Here is a 25,247-nt window from a genome sequence, read left to right as displayed (position 1 = left end):
AAATTTTCAGTGAGAAGGAACGGCAGCAATCTGGTGTTTCTGATGCTTGTGGATGCATGTGGGCATATTTAGCTGATTTGCGTGCTTTGGAAAGAGATTCTCATGTGCACTACAACCTATTTTATGATCCACTGAAACATGAAGGTCCGCTATTGCCTCGAGCTGCAGCTTTAGCTCCTACTCTTTCACCCCAATTCCATCTTCGGTGGGCCTGCCCATCAGAAGCCCAAGCTGGGGAGCTTGAATCTCATTGTAGAAACATGGCTCAAAAATTTTCTCAGCTGCTGAAGGTAATTCAGTATATATCTATCATCTAGCTAGCTCCATGCAGGGGTGATATTTTTCCTCTCACTTCACATGATTAAGATTTTGATTTGAAACCTAATTGCTTTATGGACAATTTCATGGGTCCATGTTGTTGGGGTTTAGTTGTTTACAGTAAAACTCTAAGATTGGAGCAAGGCATATCAACGAATTGGAAATGGTTCAAAAAGGAGGAAAATCATTTAATGATTACCCAATTGCTGCTGTATGGAGACACTGTAGTGTCCTTCCTTGTACAGTTGAGCCAAAAATAGTCCAGCAACCTTAGACTGAAAATACACATAAAATTAGGGAGGTAATAATAGAATTGGTCATTTCACAAGGATTAAGGAAACAAAGTGCTGATAAATTCCTATCAAGCAATGTGTCACGGACCCCCAAAATGGGACTCAAGTAAGGGCCGTGTGGCACTCGTTGAGAGCTCTTCCTCGACAAGTCAACCAAGTCTCACACGTTCAAGCCTGCAATCACGAGCACCTGGTGAGTCTCAATACTCGAGAAAACCAAGGAACAATAGGATATCACACGAGCAATATATTCTTATACACCAAATAAGACTAACAATCAGAGACATCACAATCCAAGGCAACAAAACACCACAATGAAAAGGACTACTTGTATTATTCAACTACAAGAGAATAATCATACAAACGATAACATAAATAATCATATATTCATTCCAAATCCCTGGAGAATACAATTATAACAGTATCTCACTCCCCATTTTCCCCATTACATTGTCACTCCCTAACATCCTCCCCCACTCATTTTATCGACATCCTCGTTGATGTGTTGTAGAAGTGCTTCTCACTCTGCTGATGTCGAAGTAGATGTTGTTGACTATGAATTTCTGAAATCTTCAATCTTCTGCATGGCATGCTGAAGGTTTTCTTCCTTTTCCCAACTATTCTCTTCTTCCCCCAGCCCCAGCCACTGAACCAGAAATTGTTGTTGTTGACGACCTTCTGCATTGACGACTCTGTCTGCAATGATCTCTTGAACTTCCTTGTTGACAGGCTGCTTTCTGGAAATTGTTGATCTCCTTAACTTTTGTCGGTGTGGATTTGCTTCATCTGTGTGGAATGGCTTTAAATTGCTTACATGAAACACGGGATGGGCTGGACGTTTGTGGCTTTTCATCCATTCGGGTTGCTCAAGCCAATAAGATGTATGTCCCACCTTCTCGATCACTCTGATTGGACCTTTGTAACGGCATAACAGCCTTTTATCCTTGCCGCGAAGAAATCAAAATGTCTCCGGCGGCACTTTTACAAGAACCAGATCTCCAGCTTCAAATTGTTGTGGTCGTCTCCCTTTGTTAGCCCATTTTTTCATGCGCTTCGATGCTTTTTCTAACTAAGCTCGGGTGACTTCGATATTTTGCAACCAATTTTTCATAAATTGGTATGCTTTCGGGCAATTTCCTTTCTATGGACCATCTAGAGTGTACGGGAGAGTTGGTTGTTGACTTGTCACAATCTCAAAAAGGCTTTTATTAGTGGCAGAAGATTTCGTAGAGTTGAAACAGAATTGTGCTGTGTCCAGTAAAGTAACCCAATTCTTCTGATTGGAGTGAACAAAATATCTCAAGTATTCTTCTAGCATCCCATTAAAACGTTCGGTCTGACCATCCATTTGTGGGTAATAGCTGGTGGACAGATTAAGGTTTGAAGCCATCAAGCGAAAGAGTTCACCCCAAAATACCCCCGTGAATCTAACATCCCTATCATTGATTAGGCTTTCTGGAACACCCCAATATTTCACCACATGCTTGAAGAATATCTGAGCTGTCTTCTCTGCTGAACATGGCTTCGAGACTGGTAAAAGTTGCGTACTTAGAGAACCGATCAATCACCACCAAAATTGTGTCATACTCCTCTACTTTTGGCAACGAGGAAATGAAGTCCAAAGAGACACTCTCCCATGGCCTGGCAGGCACTAGCAATGGCTCCAATAAACCTGGGGTCTTCTTTCTTTCTACCTTGTCTTGTTGACAGATCAAGCAAGTTTTGGTATAACTCATCACATCATCTTGCATATTCGGTCAATAATACCCCTGTGTAATCAATGCCTGAGTTCTTTGCCATCCCGGATGACCAGCCCACAACGTATCATGGCACTCTTTTAGTAAGGTTTTCCTCAAGTTTCCAGCTTTGGGCACATAGACTCTCCTGCCTTTAGTCATTATCAGTCCATCTTCTACCCAGAATTGTTGTGTCTTCCCTTCGTCTATTAGTTTGCTTAGTGACTGCGCCTGCTGGTCTGTACTTAAATGTTCCCTAATAAGATTCTTCAAAGGTAACGCCACCCTACTAGTTGATAAATGACTGATGAGTTTCAATGCTACCAATTCGGTTTTTCTACTTAAAGCATCGGCCACTTCATTCGTCTTTCCTACTTTATATTCAAAATCAAAATTAAATTCAGCTAGCTTCTCCTGCCAACGGGCTTGCTTTGACGTTAGTCCAGGTTGTGACAAAAAGTGAGTAACTGCCACATTATCGATTTTTACCACAAATTTGGACCCCAAGAGATAGTGTCTCCACACCCGAAGACAGTGTACCACTACGAGAAGCTCCTTTTCCTGTGCTGTATAGTTCCGTTCGGCACCCGATAATTTTCTACTTTCAAAAGCAACTGGATGTCCTTCCTGCAAGAGAACTCCCCTTAATGCAAAGTCTGAGGCATCTACTTGCACTTCAAACGGCTTTGTCACATCAGGAAGGATTAGCACAGGATCTCCTACAATCTTTTCCTTTAATTTAACGAATGCTGATTGGTACTCTTCTGACCAACCCCATGGTATCCCCTTCCTCAATAAATTTGTTAACAATACAACTCTTCTGGACTACCCCTTTATAAACTTTCGATAGTAGTTGGCTAGGCCCAAGAAAAATCGCAATTCTCTAACGGATGTAGGTGCTCGCCACTCCTTGATGGTTTTTACTTTAGCTGAATCCATCCGTATCTGGCCCTCCACAATGATATGCCCCAAGAATTTAATACGCTTTTGAGTAAAAGCACACTTCTCCCCTTTTACATATAACTGATTTTCTTTAAGTTTTTGAAAAATCTTCCGAAGATGATCTTTATGTTCTTCTAAGGATGCGCTAAAAACCATTATGTCATCAAGGTAAACAACCACAAACTGATCAAGGTAGTCCCGAAAAACCTGATTCATTAGAGAACAAAAGGTAGCGGGTGCATTTGTTAGTCTAAAAGGCATGACAAGGAATTCAAATGCTCCATACCGAGTGATACAAGTGGTCTTCGGTTCATCTCCCTCAACAATGCGCACTTGATGATATCCCGACCTCAATTCTAGTTTCGTGAAATATCTAGCTGTACTTAACTGGTCAAAAATATCAGCAATCAGTGGAATGGGATACTTGTTGCGCACCGTCATCTTATTAAGAGTCCGATAATCTACACACAAGCGCAAACTACCATCTTGTTTCTTCTAAAATAACACTGGGGCCCCAAAAGGTGCTTTTGAAGGACGAATGAACCCTACTGCTATAAAATCATTCAGTTGCCTTCTAAGTTCAGCTAACTCCGGCGGCGCCATTTGATAAGGGGCTCGTGCTGGCAGCTTTACTCCTGGAAAAAGTTCAATTTCGTGGTCAATCTGTCATTGCGGTGGTAAAACCCTCGGTAGCTGTTTTGGGATCACCTCCTTGAACTCTTCTAAAATTTCCTTAATCTCAAGTGGATATTTCCCTACCTCTGCATCTTCTGAGACTATCGGTAGAACCACGAAAGAAGATTCTCCCCTTTTTACTCCCTTTTTGAATTGGAGGGCTGAAAGCAACTTCCTCTCATCGAAATTGTTGTAGGCTGCGGGGACCGCACAAGGTGCACTTCCCATTATCACAAGACAATTCGCAACTGGGATCGGCATTGAGCGCATCACTTTAAGAAAATCCATCCCCAATACCACATCAAAGTCGTCAAGGGGTGCCACAGTGAAATCAATTGTTCCAGACCATGATCCCATTTGGCATGCCACTTTAGGTGCTACCCCCATCGTGGTTAACGCTTGAGAATTCACTACTTTCAACTTGCCCACATCCTTATCTACTTGCAATTTTAACCGTTGAACTTCAGAATCAGCAATGAAATTATGGGTGGCACCTGTATCAATCATGGCCTTGATTTTCTTTCCATTCAAAAGTAGATCAACATACATTAGTCCCTTCTCCTGAGACTTGTTGTTAATTACTTGACGCTCTAATGCCCCCAAAATTCTCAATGCTTCCACCATATTCGGTTGTTCTTCTGGGGTTGCTGTCGGGGTTTCGGTTTCCCCTTGAAGGGCCTTTATAGCATTCAAAGCCTTACGATCAGGGCACTCTGCCACTCGATGTGGTCCTATGCACAGAAAACAAGAGATCGGTCGATGCTCTCCACCCCCCATTCGTCCGCCCCTCCACTCCTTAACCATGGGCGCTCTTTTATCTTTCCAAGAACTACTTGTCTCCCTATCCCTTCCCCCATTTGTGAGCTTATACACTTTACTGGGCCTGGAATCATTATTGGCAGACGTAGGGAAATTTCGCTTCCCAAATTTATCTAACAATCATCCAACCGTTCGGCAGCAGCGAGGGCAGAAGAGAGATCACCAGCACCCTGCCAACACAATTCATTCCTTGGCCATGTCTTCAAACCCCGAAGAAAATGAATTGGTTTGTCTAATTCGGTCATGTCTATAGTGTCCAGCATCAAGGCTTGGTATTCTCATACATAGCTCCTTATTGAGTCAGTCTATTGCAATTCCATTACTTTGCACTTTGATATGTACTCCACATTCTCGGGATAGAATTGAGTCTTCAACGCCTGTTACAACCCCTCTCATGTGTTGATAACACATCTATTGTGCTAAATATCATTTCGTTTAGTTCTCCACCACACTTTTGCATCCCCTACCAGATATATCGTTGCCAGATTTACCCGGTCCACTTCTAGATCCACTCCTGAGCACGTGAAGTAGTGCTTCATATCAAAGAAGAAATTATCTAGCTCCTTGGCATCTCGCGTACCCCCAAAACTTTTAGGTTTCGGTGCCTTCAATCGAAAACTCTCAATGGGATCTGCAAGCGGCCTTCGGGCTATCTGTGCCACTGCATTCACTTTCACAGTGATCTCTTGTAAATCCCTCTGGACTTGGACTACTGCACTTTGGACATTGCCCATCTCCTTCAAATCTTCTTTCAAAGCAGTAATGGACTCCTTAACATCTTCTGCAAGGAAATCAAAATTATCCGTTAGCTCCCGTAAGGAGACCTAAAGCTCTATTGGCTCTCCCTGTTGGGATGAAAGAGATGGCAATATGCCCTCAATATGTTCCAGCCTACTCTCAAAGGCTTCAAACTGCTCGATACTCTTCTGGAAGGCCTCAAGCTCTCTTGGCCGTTTCTCCAAGGATTTCACGCGTGGAATGAATTTTTCAAGTTCCTCAAGTTTCTCTACAACTTTTGATACCCCATAGAGATTTTCTCTAGGGTTTTCTTCAACGGCCTCAAGCTCTGTTGGCACGCTTTTCTCTTTTATCAATGTTGTCATTAACCCTTGGAGTTCACCGCATGTTCTCTCCAGGGTTACAAGGTTTGTCTCAAGCACCTCAATGCGCTCGACTTTTCCTGACTTATTTCTCATATTACCACTCATGGTGCTCGCACACACTGTGCTCTGATACCAACTGTCACGGACCCCCAAAATGGGACTCAAGTAAGGGTCGTGTGGCACTCGTTGAGAGCTCTCCCTCGACAAGTCAGCCAAGTCTCACACGTTCAAGCTTGCAATCACGAGCACCTGGTGAGTCTCAATATTCAAGAAAACCAAGGAACAATAGGATATCACACGAGTAATATATTCTTATATACTGAATAAGACTATAACAATCAGAGACATCACAATCCATGGCAACAAAACACCACAATGAAAAGAACTACTTGTATTATTCAACTACAAGAGAATAATCATACAAACGATAACATAGATAATCATATATTCATTCCAAATCCCTAGAGAATACAATTCTAGCAGTATCTCACTCCCCATTTTCCCCATTACATTGTCACTCCCTAACACAATGCTTTTTTCCACCCTTGCTGAAGTACTATTTTATTACTAGTAATAAATTTCTTTAACATTATTGATTGCAAAAAATATTAATTATGGGTCTGAAAGCCTCTCAAAGTGTGGAGAGCAATACCAAAACATGTGTCAGTTAAGAATTAATTGTGCTTTGCATAGAAACCATGATTGTTGATAAGTGAATAGGCAAAAAAGGGATACAATAGTTCTAAGCTTAGCCATTGTTACTGCCCTGCAATATAGAGTCCATGGCAGATTAATAAGTGGTTGAGAAAAAAAAAAAAACCTGTGAACAAGTTGTGTTCAATGGATATCAATAGGCTGTTCTGCTGTTATTTATTGGCATCCTTGATTCTAATATGTTTGTAACAGCATGGTGCTAAGGCTTTCGGCCATAATTTTTCAATATAGCTAATGAAAAAATAAAGAAAAAAAAAATGTTTATTAACTAGAAGGATTTTGGACTGTATATAATTGGAACAGGAAAAAGAAATGGCAGAAAAGAAAGCAAAGGAAGTTACCAAAGCCATGGAATCATTAGCTGTAGAGTTACATAATGAAAAGCAGCTCAGCAATTCAGCCATGAACTTGGCCAAGAGAGCCAGCAAAGAAAGTGTAGCCATTCAGCGGGCTATACAGTCCTTCGGGTGCAAGGTGGAGTTTTCTGACACTGGTGATTGTACTGTTGACATTGAAAGCAACTTGACGGGCATTCCACCAAAAATTATGTGTTCTGCTTCAAAAAGAGAAACAGATGGTACATTGCAGCGTGACAAGAAGTCTGATCTCTCTGTTTCCATTACTGTTATGTCAAATGAATCTATTTCCAGCAATCCAATCAATCGGGTATGTGAAACTCTATGCCCATTACGCACTCGGGATGGAGGCTGCGGATGGCCAGATGCTGGCTGTGCTCAGCTTGGAAGCCAATTTGTTGGACTGAAGGCCAACTTTGATGTATTTGATCAACTTTCTATTTATGATGGTTACTTTCAACCCGAGTAGTCTTGTCCTTGAGCTAACCTTATGAGGTTTTGGCATTAAATTTTAACTGAAGTCTCCAGTTAAGGATCTTCCCCAAGTGAAGGGTCAAATGGGGTTTTGTTAGAGAGTTTGCACCTCTCTATGGAATGAAACAGGAGGATGATGAATGCAGTAGACCCTACCTTTTTCAGAAGGGTCTCAAGGTTTGTACAGAAAATAGAGTTACCTGTGGAGCATCTCATTTTAGGCATTGAGGGAACAAACATCTCATTTTAGGCATTGAGGGAACAAAATAAGTTGACACGAAATAATCATTCAGGCTGTGCTGCAACTTGTGTACATTTGTTGCAAATAGCTTATTCCATTGTCATCATGTCGCAAATAAGGATGAATTTGTACAGATTCTATACCATTTGGTTTTATACACATTTTCAAGTAACATTAATAAAGCAAGGATTTGTGTTTCTCAACAGATTGCGCTTGTTCATTGCTGCTCATTTTTTGGCATTGATCATTCCTTGTGATGTGATCTTTGGCTGCTTCTCTTTTTTTTGCAGCCTGGTTGTACAATTAAATGCAGTAAAGTCTTAACTGTCCATGAGAATAGTTATTAAACAATGTTTCATCAGCATGTATCTAATTAATGTATAGCTATAATTCTCTGATACTTGAATTTCATAATCAAGTGTCGAGAAGCAATGCAGATCCTCCTCCCGCCAATACACACAAATAAAATCCAATTTCATGCAACTCTGCTGCATTTTTGGCTCATTTGCAATGATGGAACGAAAAAAATTTTAATTCTACCAGCTTAAGTTTTTTTTTTTTTTTTTTTTTTTTTTTTTTTTTTGAAGTAATATATCTTCAAGCATCCCAACAGTGAACAAAACATTAGCAGCAGATTTTTATTTCATTCTTTTATGATTCCATTTCATTTTGCAAATCAAGCATAACACAATAAGTTGGAATGATATTGTTACACAAGACAAGTATGGCTACCTCCCAATGTTCTGTATTTCTTAAACATTACCACAAACTCTATAAGATCATTACATGTTATGTATCTGGTAATAAGTAGTACAAATAACATTGTGAAAGGCAATACAAAGCCATTTACAAACAAATACAGGAAGGGAATTGATGACATCATAATACATGCAGTTTATCATGTTTATTATCAAAAAGGAAACTTCCTCTCAGTGCCCATTTAAACACACTGGGCAGAAAAAAAACGCCTACTTCTACCTATCATTTATATCACATCCCTGAGCTTCACTTAAAATACACCGCCTTCTTGATGATTGCTATTATAAGGCCAGCACCACAACCACTTAATCTAACCTAGTTTGAAACAACAGTTATCCAAAATACAGCTAAGCAGCGCTACTTTGAAGTCAACATCAAGCAGCAAAGTGGGTAAAATCACCAAAGCAGATTATGATCCCTCATGTCTTCATGCTTGAAATCGTCATGCATGATCTATAAATCGACTCGGTCTACATGTAGGGTACTCGTTCCCCCAGGCTTGAAATAAATTGACTAGCTTAGGAAAAATGTTCTAGTATCAAGCACCGGCAGCAAAGCAGGTGGCAAAATACAGTTCCACATGCATTAACTAATCCTTGCTGCTTGATCGATTAAGGTGCCAACCTGGTCTCCACACAATGCTCTTGAAATATTCCCAGGCTCAAGCAAGTTAAAGACCACAACTGCAATGTAAAATACATAAGAAGAGAAGGGTTTAATACCCAAAATGAAACTAGAAATGTTAACAGAATAAAAACTGACCTGGAATTCCATTCTCCTCACAGTATGTCATTGCCATCATGTCCATCGGGTTGGTCCCTCTAGATGCCACTTCTCTAAAGGAAACGTGATCCACCGTGACGCTGTTCCCAGAAGGACAATCATAGATGCCATTTACATTTGTGCCTTTAAGAACTGCATCTGCATTAACTGACAAACAAAATGGCTGCGTCGTGTTACATTTCCTTGCCCAGAGACACCCCAAGATAATAACAAAATGCAGTTACGTATAAAGAAGACCATGAATTAAAAGGATCAAGCAGTTGGCCCAGCAAAACAGCAATCCAGAATACAACAGTCCAGGTAGCAGAACTACTTTGGTGATAATCTTTGCAGGACTGATCAAACCCTTCAGGAATTACAAATACTCCTCCACCAGCAGGCCAAAACGGCTCAAGTAATTGGAGCTTGTGAAAATGTACGACATCAGTAAACTTCACCCATTGGACCTGTCAGCTTTGTCACCCTTCCCTAACACTAACATTTTGATAGGTCTATGGAATGGACTGCGGTGGTAGTGGAATAACGGCTATTGAGGAATATAATAGTATACTTAAAAAAAAATGGCACCATTTAAAGGAAAATGGCTGTACAAAAATTTATATTATTCCAATCAATACAAATGATTATTCCCAAATCTCACCATAGGTATTTCTATTCTATGCTACTCTATCGATTGGAATAATAACACTTTTTGCATAGTTGTTTGCTTCGAATGGCACTCTTTTTTTGTCAAACTAACATATTCCTAAATAATAATTACTCCATTCCCACCATATATTCTATTCCACAAACCAAACTTAAGCAAAGGTAAGTTTGGTTTTTGAAATGGAAAATGGTGGGAATGAAATAGCCATTGTGTAAGATATAAAGGTTTACAATAGAAAATGGCCCATTTTAAGGTAAAGAAACATGGCTGTATTATTTCTTCTAACATGGTATAGACAGGCAATGACTATTCCCAAACTTCTCCATGGGAATGTTTATTATTATCCCATTCCATATCGGTTGGAATAACACAACTTTTGCATGGTCATTTGCCTAAGAATAGCATTGCTAAACATTATATCCTTCTAAATACCTATTCCATTCCTGTCCTATTCCATTTCATGAACCAAACATAAGCACAATTTTTCCCTAATCATTTGAAGTTGAGGCATCAATAATAGCAGATATACTAAATTCTGGGTGGTACTGTTTGACCATTTAAGAATATATAGATATAAATACGTGATATGTGAATGTAAGGGCTTTATAACACAAAATTGTATCATCATACGAACGCATGCAAAAGCATATTTGCATGTATGAACTCATTCAGAAATCTTAAGTTGGAGAATGTATTCAATTAAGCTCCTGAATCATAAAAATACACAGTAAATTAATAAATAAAATAAAGTGAAATACAAACATAATAGCTGGTTTAAGAACTTCTAGGTTTATGATTTCATGTAAGTTTCAAATAGCATAGCAATAAGTTTGTGTTCAACTGAATTGCTTGCTGTCAATGATGATGCTAGCCAATGAGTCAGCCTTTTGACTGGGACAATATCCAGTTCGAGCCAATAACAATAGATTATAGACATAAAGCCAGGTGGTTGTTTAAAAATTATTTTCAAGTACTGCATCAGTATGTTTCAGAAAGTATGAGCAACAAAGTAAAACCAACCAAATGTTAATGACTAGACCCACTTTTCAAGAGTTATATAGCCTGTCCTGTTGTGCATTCAGATGTGGACAGTGAACAAAGTGGGAGATAGAAGAGGATGGAACTAGGCGCGTTAAATCTTCGAAGCAATTTAACCCAATCAAAAATAAAATGAAATAAAAATTTTGGGCTACCAAAGGACAGGAGAGGGTCATACTCTCAGAAGCTCTTAGAGCCGCTGCAGTATCAGTGGAGAAAAGTGGGTTGCCAGTGCCAGCTCCAATGCCACCAAATATGACAACTCTTCCCTTCTCAAGATGCCGTATGGCCCGTTGCCGGCTATATGGTTCAGAAACTTCTGGCATTGCAAAAGCACTCTGTACACGAGTTTGAACGCCCAGCTTCTCAAAAGCAGATTGAAGTAATACAGAATTCATAACTGTTGCCATCATACTGATAATGAATCACCATGTACCGCATGTCAGCATGAAGGAACAATCTAAGTTTTTAAGACAAAAAAATTCCATTTCTAAGAAAACTTTGCAGTAATATATAGAAGTGCAGGAAGAATGGAAACACACACACACACACACACACGTTCACACACAGATATCAGATAGCAAAGTTCTTTCATATTAGCCGTGCATTCCTACTAATTGTAAAGAAAAATTACTTCCACCACTGCACATTCGCATGAGAACCCAATGAGCAAACTTTGTGCATTGCATGATGCCCCTTTGTCCATGTGGGTTTACAGCAGTGCATGTTTGTGAGAAATTGGTGTGTATTTACATATTTTAAAATACAAACTGTAAATTTTCCTCACCTTTCTCCAAGAAACCCACTACACCTCACTTTATTAAAATATGAGGCATTGAAGCACCAGATAACATAATATAAGTTTTGGAAAGGGATCCTCTAGAAATACTCTACCTAGAATCCTTGAAATCTAAACCAGCTGCTTTTGAGCAGTTTTAACAATTTTTTTTCGATTAAAAAAAAAAAGATAAATAATGGCATATCTGCAGATGTAATTTCAACAGAGAGCTTGTGTTTAGAGGAGATAGAGAAACAGAAATTCACCTCAGTGTAGAATAACTCTAGAGGATCTTGATAAGTTCTACACAATCCCAATTTTCAATTTACACTGTTGATTGCTTAAACTATTGAAAATGGGGAACATAAAAGGTTGATATGTTTCAACTGTGACAGCAATTGACCATTCTGACCAGAATTAGGTGATGCACTGGAACATGTCCATTCAATAAAGAACTTATGGGTTACAACAGCAGCAGCAGCAGCAGCAAGAGAGCCTTAAACTACACCATATGGGTCATCTATACGACCCCCTTTCCTCCATTCTAATCCATCCAGGGTAACATCCCCAAAAAATCTGGAGAGCTATCATCCTTTTTATTGCCTAGGTCCAAGTGTTCCCAGGTCCACAGTTCCCCATCTTATTTCCTCCACCTCAATCAAATCACTTTCAGACTGCTGTACTACCTGGTGGAAATTGCAAGTGTCCGAACCATCATAATAGCCCTTTCCTTACCGACATACCATATCATACTAGCATTTTCAGCTCTGAAAAAGATTTTTGAATTCCTTGAAGCATTTTCTTCGCAAATGAAGGGTTTTCCAGAGAATTTATTTAAGTGCTACCCCCACACACTCAAAAGAAAGAAAGGAAGAAAGGAATTCGCATACACACACAACAGGCAAATTCTATAGGTCCTAATCATAAATTCCATGCTCTGCCACAGTAACAACAAAAATAGAATTTGATTGCTATGGCCACAGTTTTGAGCCATAGTGTTAGGCCACTAGAATATTCTAAGTTTTGCATAATAAAATCAAAACAGTAAAAGGAGAGATAAACCCTAAAGTAGTATTGACTTTTTGCAGGCTCTGAGGTTCTCAGACAGACTCAGTAGTTTCATGAGCTGTATAGGAGTATTCCCCCAAGGTTCCAAAATAAATAATCTCCTTCTAGAGCATTACCCAATTTGATATGCTGTGGTTCTATCCAGTCCAGTAGCAGATACCCATGACTCTCCACAAAAGAAGTTACGACCTCCAACAACAATTGCCACCTATGAAATAACACAAGAATAAGCATTTCAAGAAATCGCACACAAAAAACTTAAAGATATCTACACTCTGAAGAACAAATAAAAACAGCAGTGCAATTCAGGCAGTACCTCTACACCAAGGCGGCAAGCTGTTGCCACTTCCTTAGCAATCTGCATTGCTACCTAACAATAGAAGGCTGCAGTTCAGGTCATAGATTCCACTCCAGATAACCATCCAATAAGATAGTTTAAACCAACTCACTCATTAAACTTTTACAGAGCCATAAGAAATCTAAATAACTTGTCAATTTATATGATGGAGACAGTTAGCCACCTTAGGGTCAATATTCTGACAGTCCCCAGCTAGCGCAGCACCGCTAATTTTAAAAACTACCCTCCGCCACTTTATATTTGACATTGATTTGGTTTTCATGTTGTTTGCAAAGGCAGGGGTGCTGGGCCCATATCTGCTGAGACGAATATTAGATATTTGATCAGAAAAATATAACATTCATTTGATGCCATTGCATTTATATCAACCATTATCCACGTGCAGCATCAAGGACAAATCTTGAAATATGCCTACCAAAATAAAGTCGCACACTGAAAGCTATCCCCCATTTATTCTCAAAGGAAATAACAATAAACATAAGCAGAAAATTCATAGCATCTAGATGGATTATATCATTACATTAGAAGCCATCATAGCAAGGCATTACACTTGATGCCATCATAGCAATAACAAAATCTAAACACAGCATGAACAGTCCATGGCATAAAAGATATCACAACATCAAACAATCATCATGCAATGGCCTTGAACTAAAAGAGAGAGGAATCCCTTCAAGCATGAAGACACAGGTGATGCAGGGTTCTTGTCAAATTCTGCAAGATTCAGAGTTGAGTTCAAAAATAAGCACAAAATGAAATGTACAATAGATCTTGTAACCCAAGGAATATAAATGACAATTTTTAATCAGTTGAGTGGAATCTCCCACACCATCCAGGATGGAAAGAGAGTATTTTGGGAGAGAGCAGCCCAAACCAAGTTGCATTGAACCCATCTCAAACCTCACCATGGTTTAAGAATTTCACTCCACACATCAATCCTGTCCTAGGAATGGAAAGAGACAGGTAGTTTAACAATTAAATGCATGTTAATGTAAGGATTCTAATTAGTGCCCTAAGGGCACCTGTTCACATTGCATTTTTAGCCTTTAGGAAGTACTCATCAATCATTGCACTTCAAATTGATGTCATCATATTCTAAGCCAACCACTGCATTAAATAAAAGAATATTTACCTGAAATGGTACCTTAAAGAGTGCCATCAAATCCCTTTACGCGCACACATACACATCTGAGTACCTAAATTAATGTATATATTTTAAAAAGGTACAACTAAACTGAAGCCAAATCAACTGGAAGACTTGTCATCTTGAACAAATTCAGGTTCAAAGGCATAGCCTTGGCATGCCAAGAACTCAATTATGCAGAGCCTGGAAGGTTTATCCACCACCTCAATTAGCAGAGATGAGTCGAATCCATACACTCCTGACATGCACTTACAAACAAAAAGAGCTGATAATTTGACATCCACGCACCAAGGAATTCTAATTCTATCCATCCCATGACTAACTTACAAAAACTGCACATGCTAAGAATATGAAACACCACTTTGATGATATGACAATAACAAAGCAAAGTTCATTACTGATTGAATGCAGCAGATGCCTAACCTAAATAGCATTCTTCCTCCATTCAATCAAATATGGTGAAGAAATCCAAGTAAGAAAATGACTCTAGTGCTTGATCAAGTAAGAAAACTTTCAAAAATATATAATTCAAATCTAACGATTCACAATTGTACATTCCACCAACTTGATATTCCCCCTAATGCTTGTAAAAGCTCAATCAACATCATATTTGTAAAAGCTCAATGCATGTGTTCGTGGATGGTAATAGAGTCATAAATATCATAAATCTAATAAAAAGCTCAGAAACAGCCTTTATTTCATCCTTCCCCATTAATTTAAGTTCTTCCTCCCAAATTTTCTCATTTTGGCATGTCCAAACAATCACAGCCATTCAAATATTATATTAAATTAAGACAAAATACGCCTGCAATTTGTAAATTACCTCAAACAACAAAATTTGATGATTTCTACATTTCACCACTTTCCTCCATGAGCTTTCTCAAAGAAAGATAATAAAATTAAAAACAATAGTACCAATTATAGTTCATAACATGATAAAATGCTCTGGAAACGTAAATTACCAGTCAAATTAGGGAAAAAAAATATATATACCTCTTAGATTGTCTCAGCATATAGGCAGAGGGCCCAACAGACCTATCCTCATCCGAAACACTCTTGAATGATGGTGAATTACCCACAATCGCCTCGATCTTCTTGAACCAATGCCAATGACTAACTTGCATACCCCCGTTGCTCATTCTTTGAAGCTCCACCTTATACCTCTTCTTCAAATTATCAATCTTATTCTTGCACTGCTCCACACTCTTACATGATTTCTGCTTATCACACCGCTCGCTCACGATCTCTGCCACCTCCTCCCAATCCCGCCCCCGGAGGTTCCCCCGGTTGAGCTGCGTATATTTCTCCGTGTAAGCATCGAGGAGGCACGAGATCGCCGAGTCACTCCACTCCTCGCGGTCCTTCCTGTAATCAACCCGGTACTCGCTGCCGGAATCAGAGACGCCGCCGCCTCCGCCACCTCCGGCGGTCGTAGGCTTCAGTTTCTTATAATAGTAAGGGTTGCGCTTGCCGTTCGTAGTGACGTGGCCGGATTTGGTCGGATTGGACGAATCGTCGCCGGCGAATGGGTTTCCGTCGGCGACCTGGGCGTAGAAGGCGGCGTTGCCGGAATCTTCGTCGGCATCGGTGCTTCCCGCGCCGGAAACCTTTCTAGGGCTCGCACCTGCAGCGGCGTGGTGGTGAGAAGGAAAAGCCTGGTGATGGTGGTGGTGCGCGAGGTGCTGCGGAGGGGCTTGAGAGTTGTCGTCGTCTGAGATCAAGGGAAAGTCGTCATTGCAGGAGGCCATGGGAGATCCTCGAGGAGTTAGGGTTAGGGTTTCGAACCAGGGGAGGCGATGAGGAGGACGACGACGAGCGGTAGACGACGACGGCGACGACGTTAGGCGAGTGGTGACGGATCGTCGTAACGAAGGCTATTAAACGAGTGACGGTGTTTGTTCGACGCGAGTGAATGCAGATTCGGCCGTCACGGGTCGTAACGGTTCCGTCAAAGCTGTCCTCCAACTGTGCTGTCATTTTTTCTTTGGGAGAAATATAGGTGTTAGGGGCCACGTCCAAGTGCGCCTACACTTGTTGCATCCCTTCGACACCTCTTTATTTATTTATTTATACACTCATTCATTCATTCACTCATTACTATTATTAGTAATTCATAACTATTTGTGTGAACCAGCCGCTTAAGGTCACATTCATTTATAAAGGATTTAAAACACCTACATGAAGAGGCAATTGAAAATGATCCCACTGCCTGAGTTGAAATTAGCAGCAAACAATTAAAGTGTTGAATCAAAGAGGATTGCACAAATGGATCACTTGATTAGTCTTGCACTGCCCCATTGAGTCTGGACAATAAAAATAAATAAAAAATAAAACATCTCTATTAATGAAAACAAGGATCAAAATTACAACAATTAAATGACAAATTCTATTGATTATTACTGATACATTAAGTTTTATTTAATGGAACTCGTATTATCCTTATTATTACAATTTCTTTTTTTTCAAAAAATTGTTTTCAAAATGAGCAAATTAAATTAATCCCAATTTCACTTTCCAATGCCTTAATTCAAGGCCAATGTTAGCTTTTTGAAATAGACTTCTGCACAGACAGACAGACCATATTCTACGCTTGTTCCACGTCAACAGGTGCTCCTAAGTTTTGAAAGAGTTTTAATTCAACTAGTTTAACATTGGAATTTTGCATGTCTCAATACAAGGTTGGTTTATTTTTACAAATAATTATCTAAGGAACGCTCTTCTTATATTTCTATATACAAATTTAACGACATCTTTTCTTATATAATTTTACTTACGCTACACTTCATCTCTCATTGAAACGAAAGAAGCTAGAACTTGCTTGTTTTGGGGACCTTTTACACCCTGGCCCAAAAATATTGAACCAAATAAAATATACCTTTAAGATTAATAAAATATTTTTAGCATGTAAATTTAGACGAAAAATAATAGTAAGGGCTCGCTTCTGAAGAAATCAGGAGACCCAATGTTTCTTTCTGCCAATAATGGACCTGGCACCAGCAACATTAACTGTGGTCTCTTAAAATGCTTATGCTATGTGACATCGAAATTTAAATTTAAATTTTAATAAAATTTACTACAATTTTGTGTTGAGTCTTTGTCAAATCCACACAAATCCAAATCCAAACCTCTCCAAACATAAGATTAGTGGCTAAGTATTGGTTTTCATTCTATATCAACAGTGCCATAGGATACCCCTCCACTCTTCCAGTTTCAACCTGCCGAAAAAACAAAAAAGAGAGTTGCCATCAGGGTTGAAAAGCATGAACAGAAGGATCAGATATCAAAAATTGAAAACATATAGGTTTCTCGTCGCTTTCAGAAGTAGACAAAACTGCTGCAACAATATATGCTAGTGGAGAAAAAAATTGATCTTGGCAGACCACCTCAACTTACAGACACAGAATATGTCAAATCAATAACTACGTTAGGCAGATTCAATATAGCAGACTTAGGGTATATCCATGACACCTCGAAATATTAAGGACTAATCTTCATGGGAAGAAGGGTCTGCATCGGAGGAATCATTTCTGGACTGCCTCTCCTTCCATCGTGCCCACACCCACTTCAGAATTATAAATCCTCCAAGAGCATAAACCTGAAAGTAACCAGACTTCTAAATATTAAAAAGATGAAATTCTGATTCTGTAGTATTAAAATAAGAACTGTCCTTTAGCAGGGGCATCCTGAAGGGATTAGAGCATGAGACCTCCATGGAAGTCCCTCTAAACTTGGAAAGGAGGAGGGGGAACGGGAAGGAAACACTGGTTCTCCCGTATTGTGTGCCTCAAGTCCAATGGGCCTCCAATTGACCACAACATAATAGCAAAAAGAATTAAAATAAGAACTTCATCTAGGTTGATGGCATTAGCCACCATGGAGAATGGAAAATCAAGATGATCATGTGCGATGCCATGTTCAAAGATAATTTTCATTGCTTCACAGATTTGCAAATACTTTCTTCAACAAGTTTTCACCTGGAAACAAGCATCACACCAAACAAGTCCACTATAAGATATACCCCTCCCCACTCCCTGCATGGGGCAGTAATGATTTATAAGACTGACCATGGCACTCTAAACACAAAACAGAAGTTGCAGATATTCTCCTCTTTCGAGATGGGGAACAAGATGTACAAAAAAGAAATGATTAATTATCATCAAAAATGAATTAATTAAGATTTAAGGGAGCACAAACAAGGGTTGCAATTTTAAAACAAAACAATATTTTCAGGATCTATGTTTCAGAAAGAAAAAAAACTGCAACATGCTTGAGCAGACATCCATCCATAAGGACTAAAGATTATTTATTTAACAGCATAGCCTTAGGTATTCAATTCCATAGGCAGATACTAAGAAACTGACCTTTTTTAATGAATTAAAAAGGCCATGCTGAATAATATCTGTGTTACTGTTGGGCATTTCCAAACCTAAGTCTGATTGTCACATGTCCATTGTTGCAGCCATGTTCACCAGAATATGTGAAGCCAACTATTTGCATCGATGTAATTTATTTTATTTTCTTGTGGCTCTCAATGGACTAAAATGTAACACGAAGGGCTCAAAGCTCTGACATCAATTGCAAGTTAGGGGCGAGCATGATTACATATCCTTGCCTTTATGCAAAGTTTGCTCCATGATTTGAATATATGATCTCAAGGTTTGGGTGGTGCACCTTTACCGTTTGGCCAAGTATTCCCCCTAAACTTTCAATGCACAATATAATAAGAAAATTATACCAATAATATTGCCACATAAAATTTGTCATCTATAAAATCTGAACAGGAAAAATGCTCTTGACCACAAACCAAGCTTTTATGTGCAATAGGCATCTTATCAACCTCAGCAAAAAGTCAAATATCCACCCTTCGATGCTCTCTTGACTGATTCCAAATGACCTTTTCATATAGACATTGAACTAAGATATTCATTTGTTTCGCATTACACACAACCATGACAACAATACAGCACAGACGGTGAAAAGTACCAGAACACAAGTTTTCCCAAAAGGGCAATGGCCATAATCATTCTAAAGAATTCTATTGTCATGATATCCCACTTGTCCTCTCAAAATTATTATATAGCACTATGCTTTCCAAAATATGCAAAAGTGCAATAGAGCTGTTAAAACAAAAATAAATTTGAAGTCCAGCAACACTTCTCAAAGCACATAGAACAACTAGAAATCCCAAAAGTGGAACTTATTAACCAAAAGGGACAACAATGTGGCACAATAAAACTAAAAGGTATTGCCTATTTTTCTCATCCTCAACAAAGACACGGTAGCACACTGTAAAATAGAAAATGTGAGAGAAAATTCTTAACAAAAAGAATACAAGGTGTATGTTGGTGGGTTGGTGAGCGAGTGGGTGGGTGAATGGGAGAGTGTGTGCACACATGTTAAGAGATTGCATAAAGGACCAAATGTGTGCACACATGTGCAGGCATGTACACGCGTGAGTATATGCGTGTGTGAGAAAGAGAGAGAGAGTTAAACAAGTCTATTAACTACTAAAATTTTATGGGTCATTATTCCTCACATGCTGTCAAACTCTAGTCAACATTTGCCAACATGCCAAAAGGTAAATGACATAGACATTTTTCCAACAGTGAAACATGCACCGTTTAATCTCCTACAGTCATTTCTGCCCTAAGATTCAAAAACACTATCATTGGCATCCAAGAAGTTTAGGAAAACCAGTAAAGCTCCTTGAACAATCTCAAAAACCTCCTATCATAAAAAAAAAATACAAAATGGGAAAAATAACTTTTCAACAAGTTTAGCATCTATTTGGAAGTTCTACTCTCTCTTATAATAACCCTCAGAAGTTCCACAAAAATAAAGAACAGTAAAAAATCCTCTTTTGTTAATCAAATCTAATCCTCGAAGAAGAAATCAAGTAAAGTTATGCTCCTATATTGTCTTAATACAACATCAGCTAGCATCACCAATGGCAACCACAAAAGCATCCAGCCTTCCCAAATGGATGTAATTGCTCTAAACCAAAATAATCAAATAATGGGTGATAATTACGCCCCACGTCCGCATGCCATATCATACTAAACTACATCATAGTCAACTAATTAAAGTGAATATTGAATAGATTTTATTTCGAAAGAGAATGCAATCAATCAAATGGTACTCATCCTTCATTTCACAAGCAAGTACAAACAGTCTTCATCAGATCTTTTTCACAAAAATTCTCCAACTCATTTTCCATCTCTTACAATTCCTATGTATAGTGATAAAATATCCAATTATTATAAGCTAGATTAACTATGAAACCAAAGGCTACATAGGAAAAGATAGGCAAGAATTGCTGTCTGGGAAAGGACTTGATATGCCTACTGCTAATACTTGAGTTAAGGCTTTAAGCATTTTGGGCCAAGCTGTTAAAGGTTCCACTTTGCTTAAGAACACAGGCAGCAGGCCACTTGGCACATAACTATTGGAATCAATGCCACTCCCAAGGCATACTATCATGTGGGGCAACCTTGGGACAGAAAGAGCATCCTGATGCATACCCTCAACCCAGTCAAGAAAGGATGTAAGGTTGACTGCAAAGAATGGTGGCAAGGTGAACTTGTAAGCCGCTCTAATTCCACATCAGGTGCATAATACGAAGGAAACTGGGAACACAATAATGTGTGGGCATGGCTTTTTGGGTGGACCTGATGCATCATAACTTCTTTTTTTTTTTTTTTTTTTGGAACAAGGCAGTGCATTATAATCTTAAGTGTCGTTTGTTTTCTTTTCTCTATATTTGCAACATGTGGTAGCACTGGCACCTATATATCTGTTAAAAGAATGCCTCAGGCATGAGTCGCATGACTAGACACATGGCACACCTAGGCAATAGGGCTCACACATGAAGTAGCCTTAGGAAAGGTGACCCTAGAATCAAGGCTTCAAATAATTAGTTTAGCCTTAAAGTGATTAAAAACTAAAGCGCCACAATAGTATTTTCCAAAAATGGTTCATAAGGCCTTGATCAAAATTCTGGTCAAATATAGAGCATTCATAGACTTGGACAATTTCTAGGGTTGGTCATTCCCCATGCTGACTTTTATAGACTTGATACCAAAAATAAATAAAATAAATAAAATAAAATTCTTCAAAATAATAAAATTAAGCTAAATCAACAAAGAATTTTATTTAAATTAAGAAAATATAAAATTATCAGTTCTAAATCAATAAAGAAATTCTAGATGAATACGAGATTGGTCATCATGCAGTGACATAGTTGATTGTAATGCACTAGAGCATATAGAGAAATTCATATAGCATTGACAATTTGTTTATAAATTTAAATTTTATTATGTAAGCATCTTATACACATTTTTCATAAATGTATGGCATCATCTTCTTCATATGGGCATTTACACCTATCCCTAGGCCCTAGGAATCCTTTGCAATTTGCCCCATAGTGTCCCTTACATACAACGAATGTAAGCGCAGACACACAACAACATTAACTATTCCTTGTCAAAGCTATGGGAACATGCGTTGATTGCATAATGGATCTAAAACTTCAAACGATCTTGTTATTCATAATTAGCTATCTAACCATTAATTTAAATTCACAATGAGGACAGGAAAAAAGATTGTATTTGATTTCATCTCAAAAAGCCCAAAAAAAAAAAAACACTCACACAACTAAACGTTCATTAATTTCTTCACAATCTTATTAGTCCTAATTGAGCAGATCAATGACGGGGTAATTTCAGACCAGAACTGGGGAGGGATACCTTGAGCTCCGACAATTCCTAAAAAAAGCCTAAGAAAAACAAAGATGTCCACAATCCATGTAGAGTCTGTACTAATATTTCCAAACACAAGATGCAACGGATGACAGAGTAAGCGTGCAACTGTGCAAGAGCTCCAACAATGTCAAGTGACTGTTGCAGTCCAACCAAACTGAAGGAAATTTTTTACAAAATGATCCATTGGGGTATCATAGAAATCCATTTCGCTTCTCTAGGTCTGCTTTTCCAAAACCAAAAAGGATCAGACCAAAGACTCCAGCAATTTTCGTTCTCTTACTTTCTCTTTCCTCGGTTTTCTCAGAAACCAAACGGGGTGTTAGGGTTTATATGTACTACAAAGGAGACATGATAGATAAAACAGACCTGCCAAAGAACTGCAGAGCTGGAACTGTGGGTGGCCTCTTCGGTCTCCAGTACCATCGGAGGGAACACTGGTGCAGTATAAGGATAAATCACAGAGTCCGGCTTCGAAGTTTTGCTCTCTCTTTCGTCAATACCACCGGGCTTTGTCGCTGTCGATTGCTCTGTAACCGCAGCAACCTTCGGCCTCGATTCTCGATTCAATTGAAGAAACCCAATAATATTTGAGAAAATGGGGAATATGGGGTTTTGAGTTTTGGGTTCTTCTTTGATCGCAATTTCAGAGCTCCTAGCACACTCTTCGTTCGCCGCCATGAGTGAAGCACTCGGTCAGTGAAATCAGTAAGGCGACAGAAATAGAAGCGGGGTGAAAAAGGGCCCCCAAAATATTTTCATTTTTCCTAGCACAAGAAATCGTTTTGTATTCCACAAAATCATGAAAGGTCTTCATATTGGAAAAATATAGCTAATAAAAGACGTTTTTGTTATAAAAGATGTTGAAAAATAAATAAAAAATTAAATTAGACAATATAAAAATTTTACTAGAAGGAATTATATTATGATATGGTATACTTTGTATAAAATTATTCTCCCACTTTACTTTTTATATCTCTTCTCTTCCTCTCCTATCTCTCGGCTTCTTTCTCGCCTTTTCTAAGTCTCCTTCTCTGTTTTAGAATATAGCTATGTGGGGGGTCTATATATTGTCATCATTCAGCCAGCCAGCAATAGATGTAGCCAGCTGTAGGATGCATGCATGCATTGACCTTCAAGGCGTCTTCGCATCTTCCTATGGAATTGCATGCGAATAGATAAATTGGAATGGGGCATCCATGGTTGACATGGGGGACATCCACCATATTATTACATAACACTTTCCCTTGGATGTCACTTGTACATTAACTTCTTCTATTAAGTTTTTTAAAATGTATCATTCTGATAAAATGAATCAATTTTTTTAATATTATAATAGGCAAAGTTTTGGTGAACAAATCTGCTAAATTATCACTTGATCGAATCTGCTGAACATTTATATCATCATTCTTCTGGAATTCATGTGTATAGAAGAATTTTAGAGAGATATATTTTTTTCTGTCACCTTTTATATATCCTCCTCTGTAACGCCCCAAAATTACTACCATTTTTTTTCTACCTCTAATACCATAACTGTACAACCCAAATATACATACATGCAGCAGAATCATAAATATCAAGCCAAAATACAATATACCAGAGTTCTAGTGTTATCTTATATATACATAGGTCGCTCTCCCCAAAATGCTATCTTAATCCCAGGTGTACAGATACATCTTCATAAACAAAAATAATGTTCTCCCATACTTACTTTCAACACTCTCTCTCAATGCCCTGCTCTGAAGCATTCGGCTCAATGCTCTCGAGGTCCTGAAATGTTATAATAAATATTGGGGTAAGACAATTCTCAGTAAGGCGAAAAAAGTTATCATCAGTGTGTGGCAATATAAGTTTAAATATCATAAAATACATTTATTTAGTCAATAATTCAATCTGAGAAAAATGTGTAAATCTGAATTCACACACACACACACACACATATATATATATATATATATATATTGATAAAATATTCTTTTCTCAAAACATGTTCAATCTTCCATGTAAATAGTCAACATATATACCCCATCAAGAACCACCCCCGTAGGGTCTCACTGACTAACGCCATGCTTCCTCCCATGATAGGGTTGTGCGACCCGAAGGTTAGACTTAACCGAGGCTGACCACCACCAAGTTAAGTCAAACTTTCATATATGCCTGTAGTACGATTGGCCTACTGCAATTGGTCCGAACCTAGGGCGGTCAACAACTCTACGTAGGCTTAATCGACTGTCATCACCTACACTACCATCCCAATAAGAACAAGAATTGCGCAATAAGAAGATTCTTTTAGTAAAAGTCTTGTGAGAAAATCATGCAATAGAGGAGGCTTCATGGGAACACAAAGAGCAAATACGACAAAAGTACTCGTATCTCTTCAACGAGGATAAGTAGTACTCAGGAGAAGTTACTGGTGAATATGTAAAATTTCTTTTGTGCAAGTTAGTTAGATGTAATAATTTTCTAGTAATAGATAGTATTTTGGTTGTAGGAGAATTTTATTTTATGTGTATATGTAATCTCCTAGAACCTTGAATGTAACCACGGTATTTCTCCGCCACAAGTGAGAGTAAGTAATAAAATAAGTAGTCTCTTTTCTTTAATGGATGGTGTCGATATAGATAGTAAATTTCGAGGACGAAATTTTTATAAGGAGGGGAAAATGTAGAGACTTGAAGAATTATAACAATTAAATAATAAAAGAATAGGGTAGAAGGAAATTCAAAAGGAGAAATTGCAAGGTTCGTTGACGAACTCACTACTAGATTCGTCGCATGCCACGTGTCTCGTTGACGATAAATTACCAAGAGGGTTGTTTGCAGGGCTTGAAATTCGTCGACGATAAGTAAATGTTCGTCAACGAACCCTCTTTTGGGCCTCGTCGACGAAGTGACGTGTCTCGTTGTCACGGTCCGCCTTTTTCACACCGTTGTGAAGGGCCGTGCGGCGCTAGCTAAAGCACTCTTGCTTAACTAGCCAGCCTTTTGTTTACCAACATTCATCCACAGAACACTTTCATTAACATTCAATCAGATAGCAGCGGAAATAATAATCAATTCATGAAAGCCGTGGCAACCAAGCAGTAAATATTGAAGCAAACATAATTCATTAATAAATCCTCCGTTGACATGTTGTACTTAGCGAGGGAGGCAAGTAGGCTAAGCACGTTGACAATTGCTAGTGAGTTTTACAATGATTGATGAACACTCACCCTCCCCTAAAGAGCTTTCTAGGCCATTCTCACT

The 25,247-nt window shown here is 38.7% G+C and overlaps 2 protein-coding genes across 5 annotated transcripts in view; one reads left to right on the top strand and one right to left on the bottom strand.

Moving 5' to 3' along the window:
* LOC131165598 (phosphatidylinositol-3-phosphatase myotubularin-1) overlaps positions 1 to 7,876 on the top strand; it is a 104,561-nt gene extending 96,685 nt beyond the window's left edge. For 2 of the 3 annotated variants that reach the window (XM_058123532.1, XM_058123531.1), the window contains 2 exons: positions 11 to 290; positions 6,904 to 7,876. In XM_058123532.1, the coding sequence (XP_057979515.1) occupies positions 11 to 290; positions 6,904 to 7,425 (802 nt within the window). In that variant the 3' untranslated portion in view covers positions 7,426 to 7,876. Of the gene's footprint in view, positions 1 to 10; positions 295 to 6,903 lie in introns of those variants that run through there. The other variant, XM_058123533.1, reaches the window with a different exon arrangement.
* A 518-nt stretch (positions 7,877 to 8,394) lies between these two features.
* Positions 8,395 to 23,043, bottom strand: LOC131165597 (uncharacterized). 2 transcript variants are annotated; one of them, XM_058123530.1, is made up of 9 exons: positions 22,372 to 23,043; positions 17,714 to 17,840; positions 15,239 to 17,460; positions 13,265 to 13,397; positions 13,060 to 13,113; positions 12,860 to 12,951; positions 11,076 to 11,311; positions 9,193 to 9,360; positions 8,395 to 9,113 (listed from the first exon to the last, which is right to left on the bottom strand). In XM_058123530.1, exons 3-9 carry the CDS (start codon positions 15,991 to 15,993, stop codon positions 9,016 to 9,018), a joined length of 1,536 nt encoding a protein of 511 aa, XP_057979513.1. In that variant the 5' UTR covers positions 15,994 to 17,460; positions 17,714 to 17,840; positions 22,372 to 23,043; the 3' UTR covers positions 8,395 to 9,015. The 2 variants fall into 2 exon arrangements, with proteins under 2 accessions (XP_057979513.1, XP_057979512.1); XM_058123529.1 differs by lacking the exons at positions 17,714 to 17,840; positions 22,372 to 23,043 and having other exon boundaries at positions 13,265 to 13,400; positions 15,239 to 16,543.
* Positions 23,044 to 25,247: the final 2,204 nt, after the last annotated feature.

This window comes from Malania oleifera, chromosome 10 (genome assembly GCF_029873635.1).
Source record: "Malania oleifera isolate guangnan ecotype guangnan chromosome 10, ASM2987363v1, whole genome shotgun sequence".
In the NCBI taxonomy this organism is placed as follows: Eukaryota; Viridiplantae; Streptophyta; class Magnoliopsida; order Santalales; family Ximeniaceae; genus Malania; species Malania oleifera.
The sequence above is the reverse complement of the archived record's forward strand: the minus strand, read 5'-3'. Positions and strand labels throughout refer to the sequence as shown.

Coding starts and splice junctions, on each gene's coding strand:
- LOC131165597 (XM_058123529.1), bottom strand. CDS start 15,993: ATGGCCTCCTGCAATGACGACTTTCCCTTGATCTCAGACGACGACAAC. Junction 13,401..15,238: donor ATGCTGAGACAATCTAAGAG/GTATATATATTT, acceptor TATTCGTCTCAG/CAGATATGGGCCCAGCACCC. Junction 9,114..9,192: donor TGAGGAGAATGGAATTCCAG/GTCAGTTTTTAT, acceptor TTTACATTGCAG/TTGTGGTCTTTAACTTGCTT.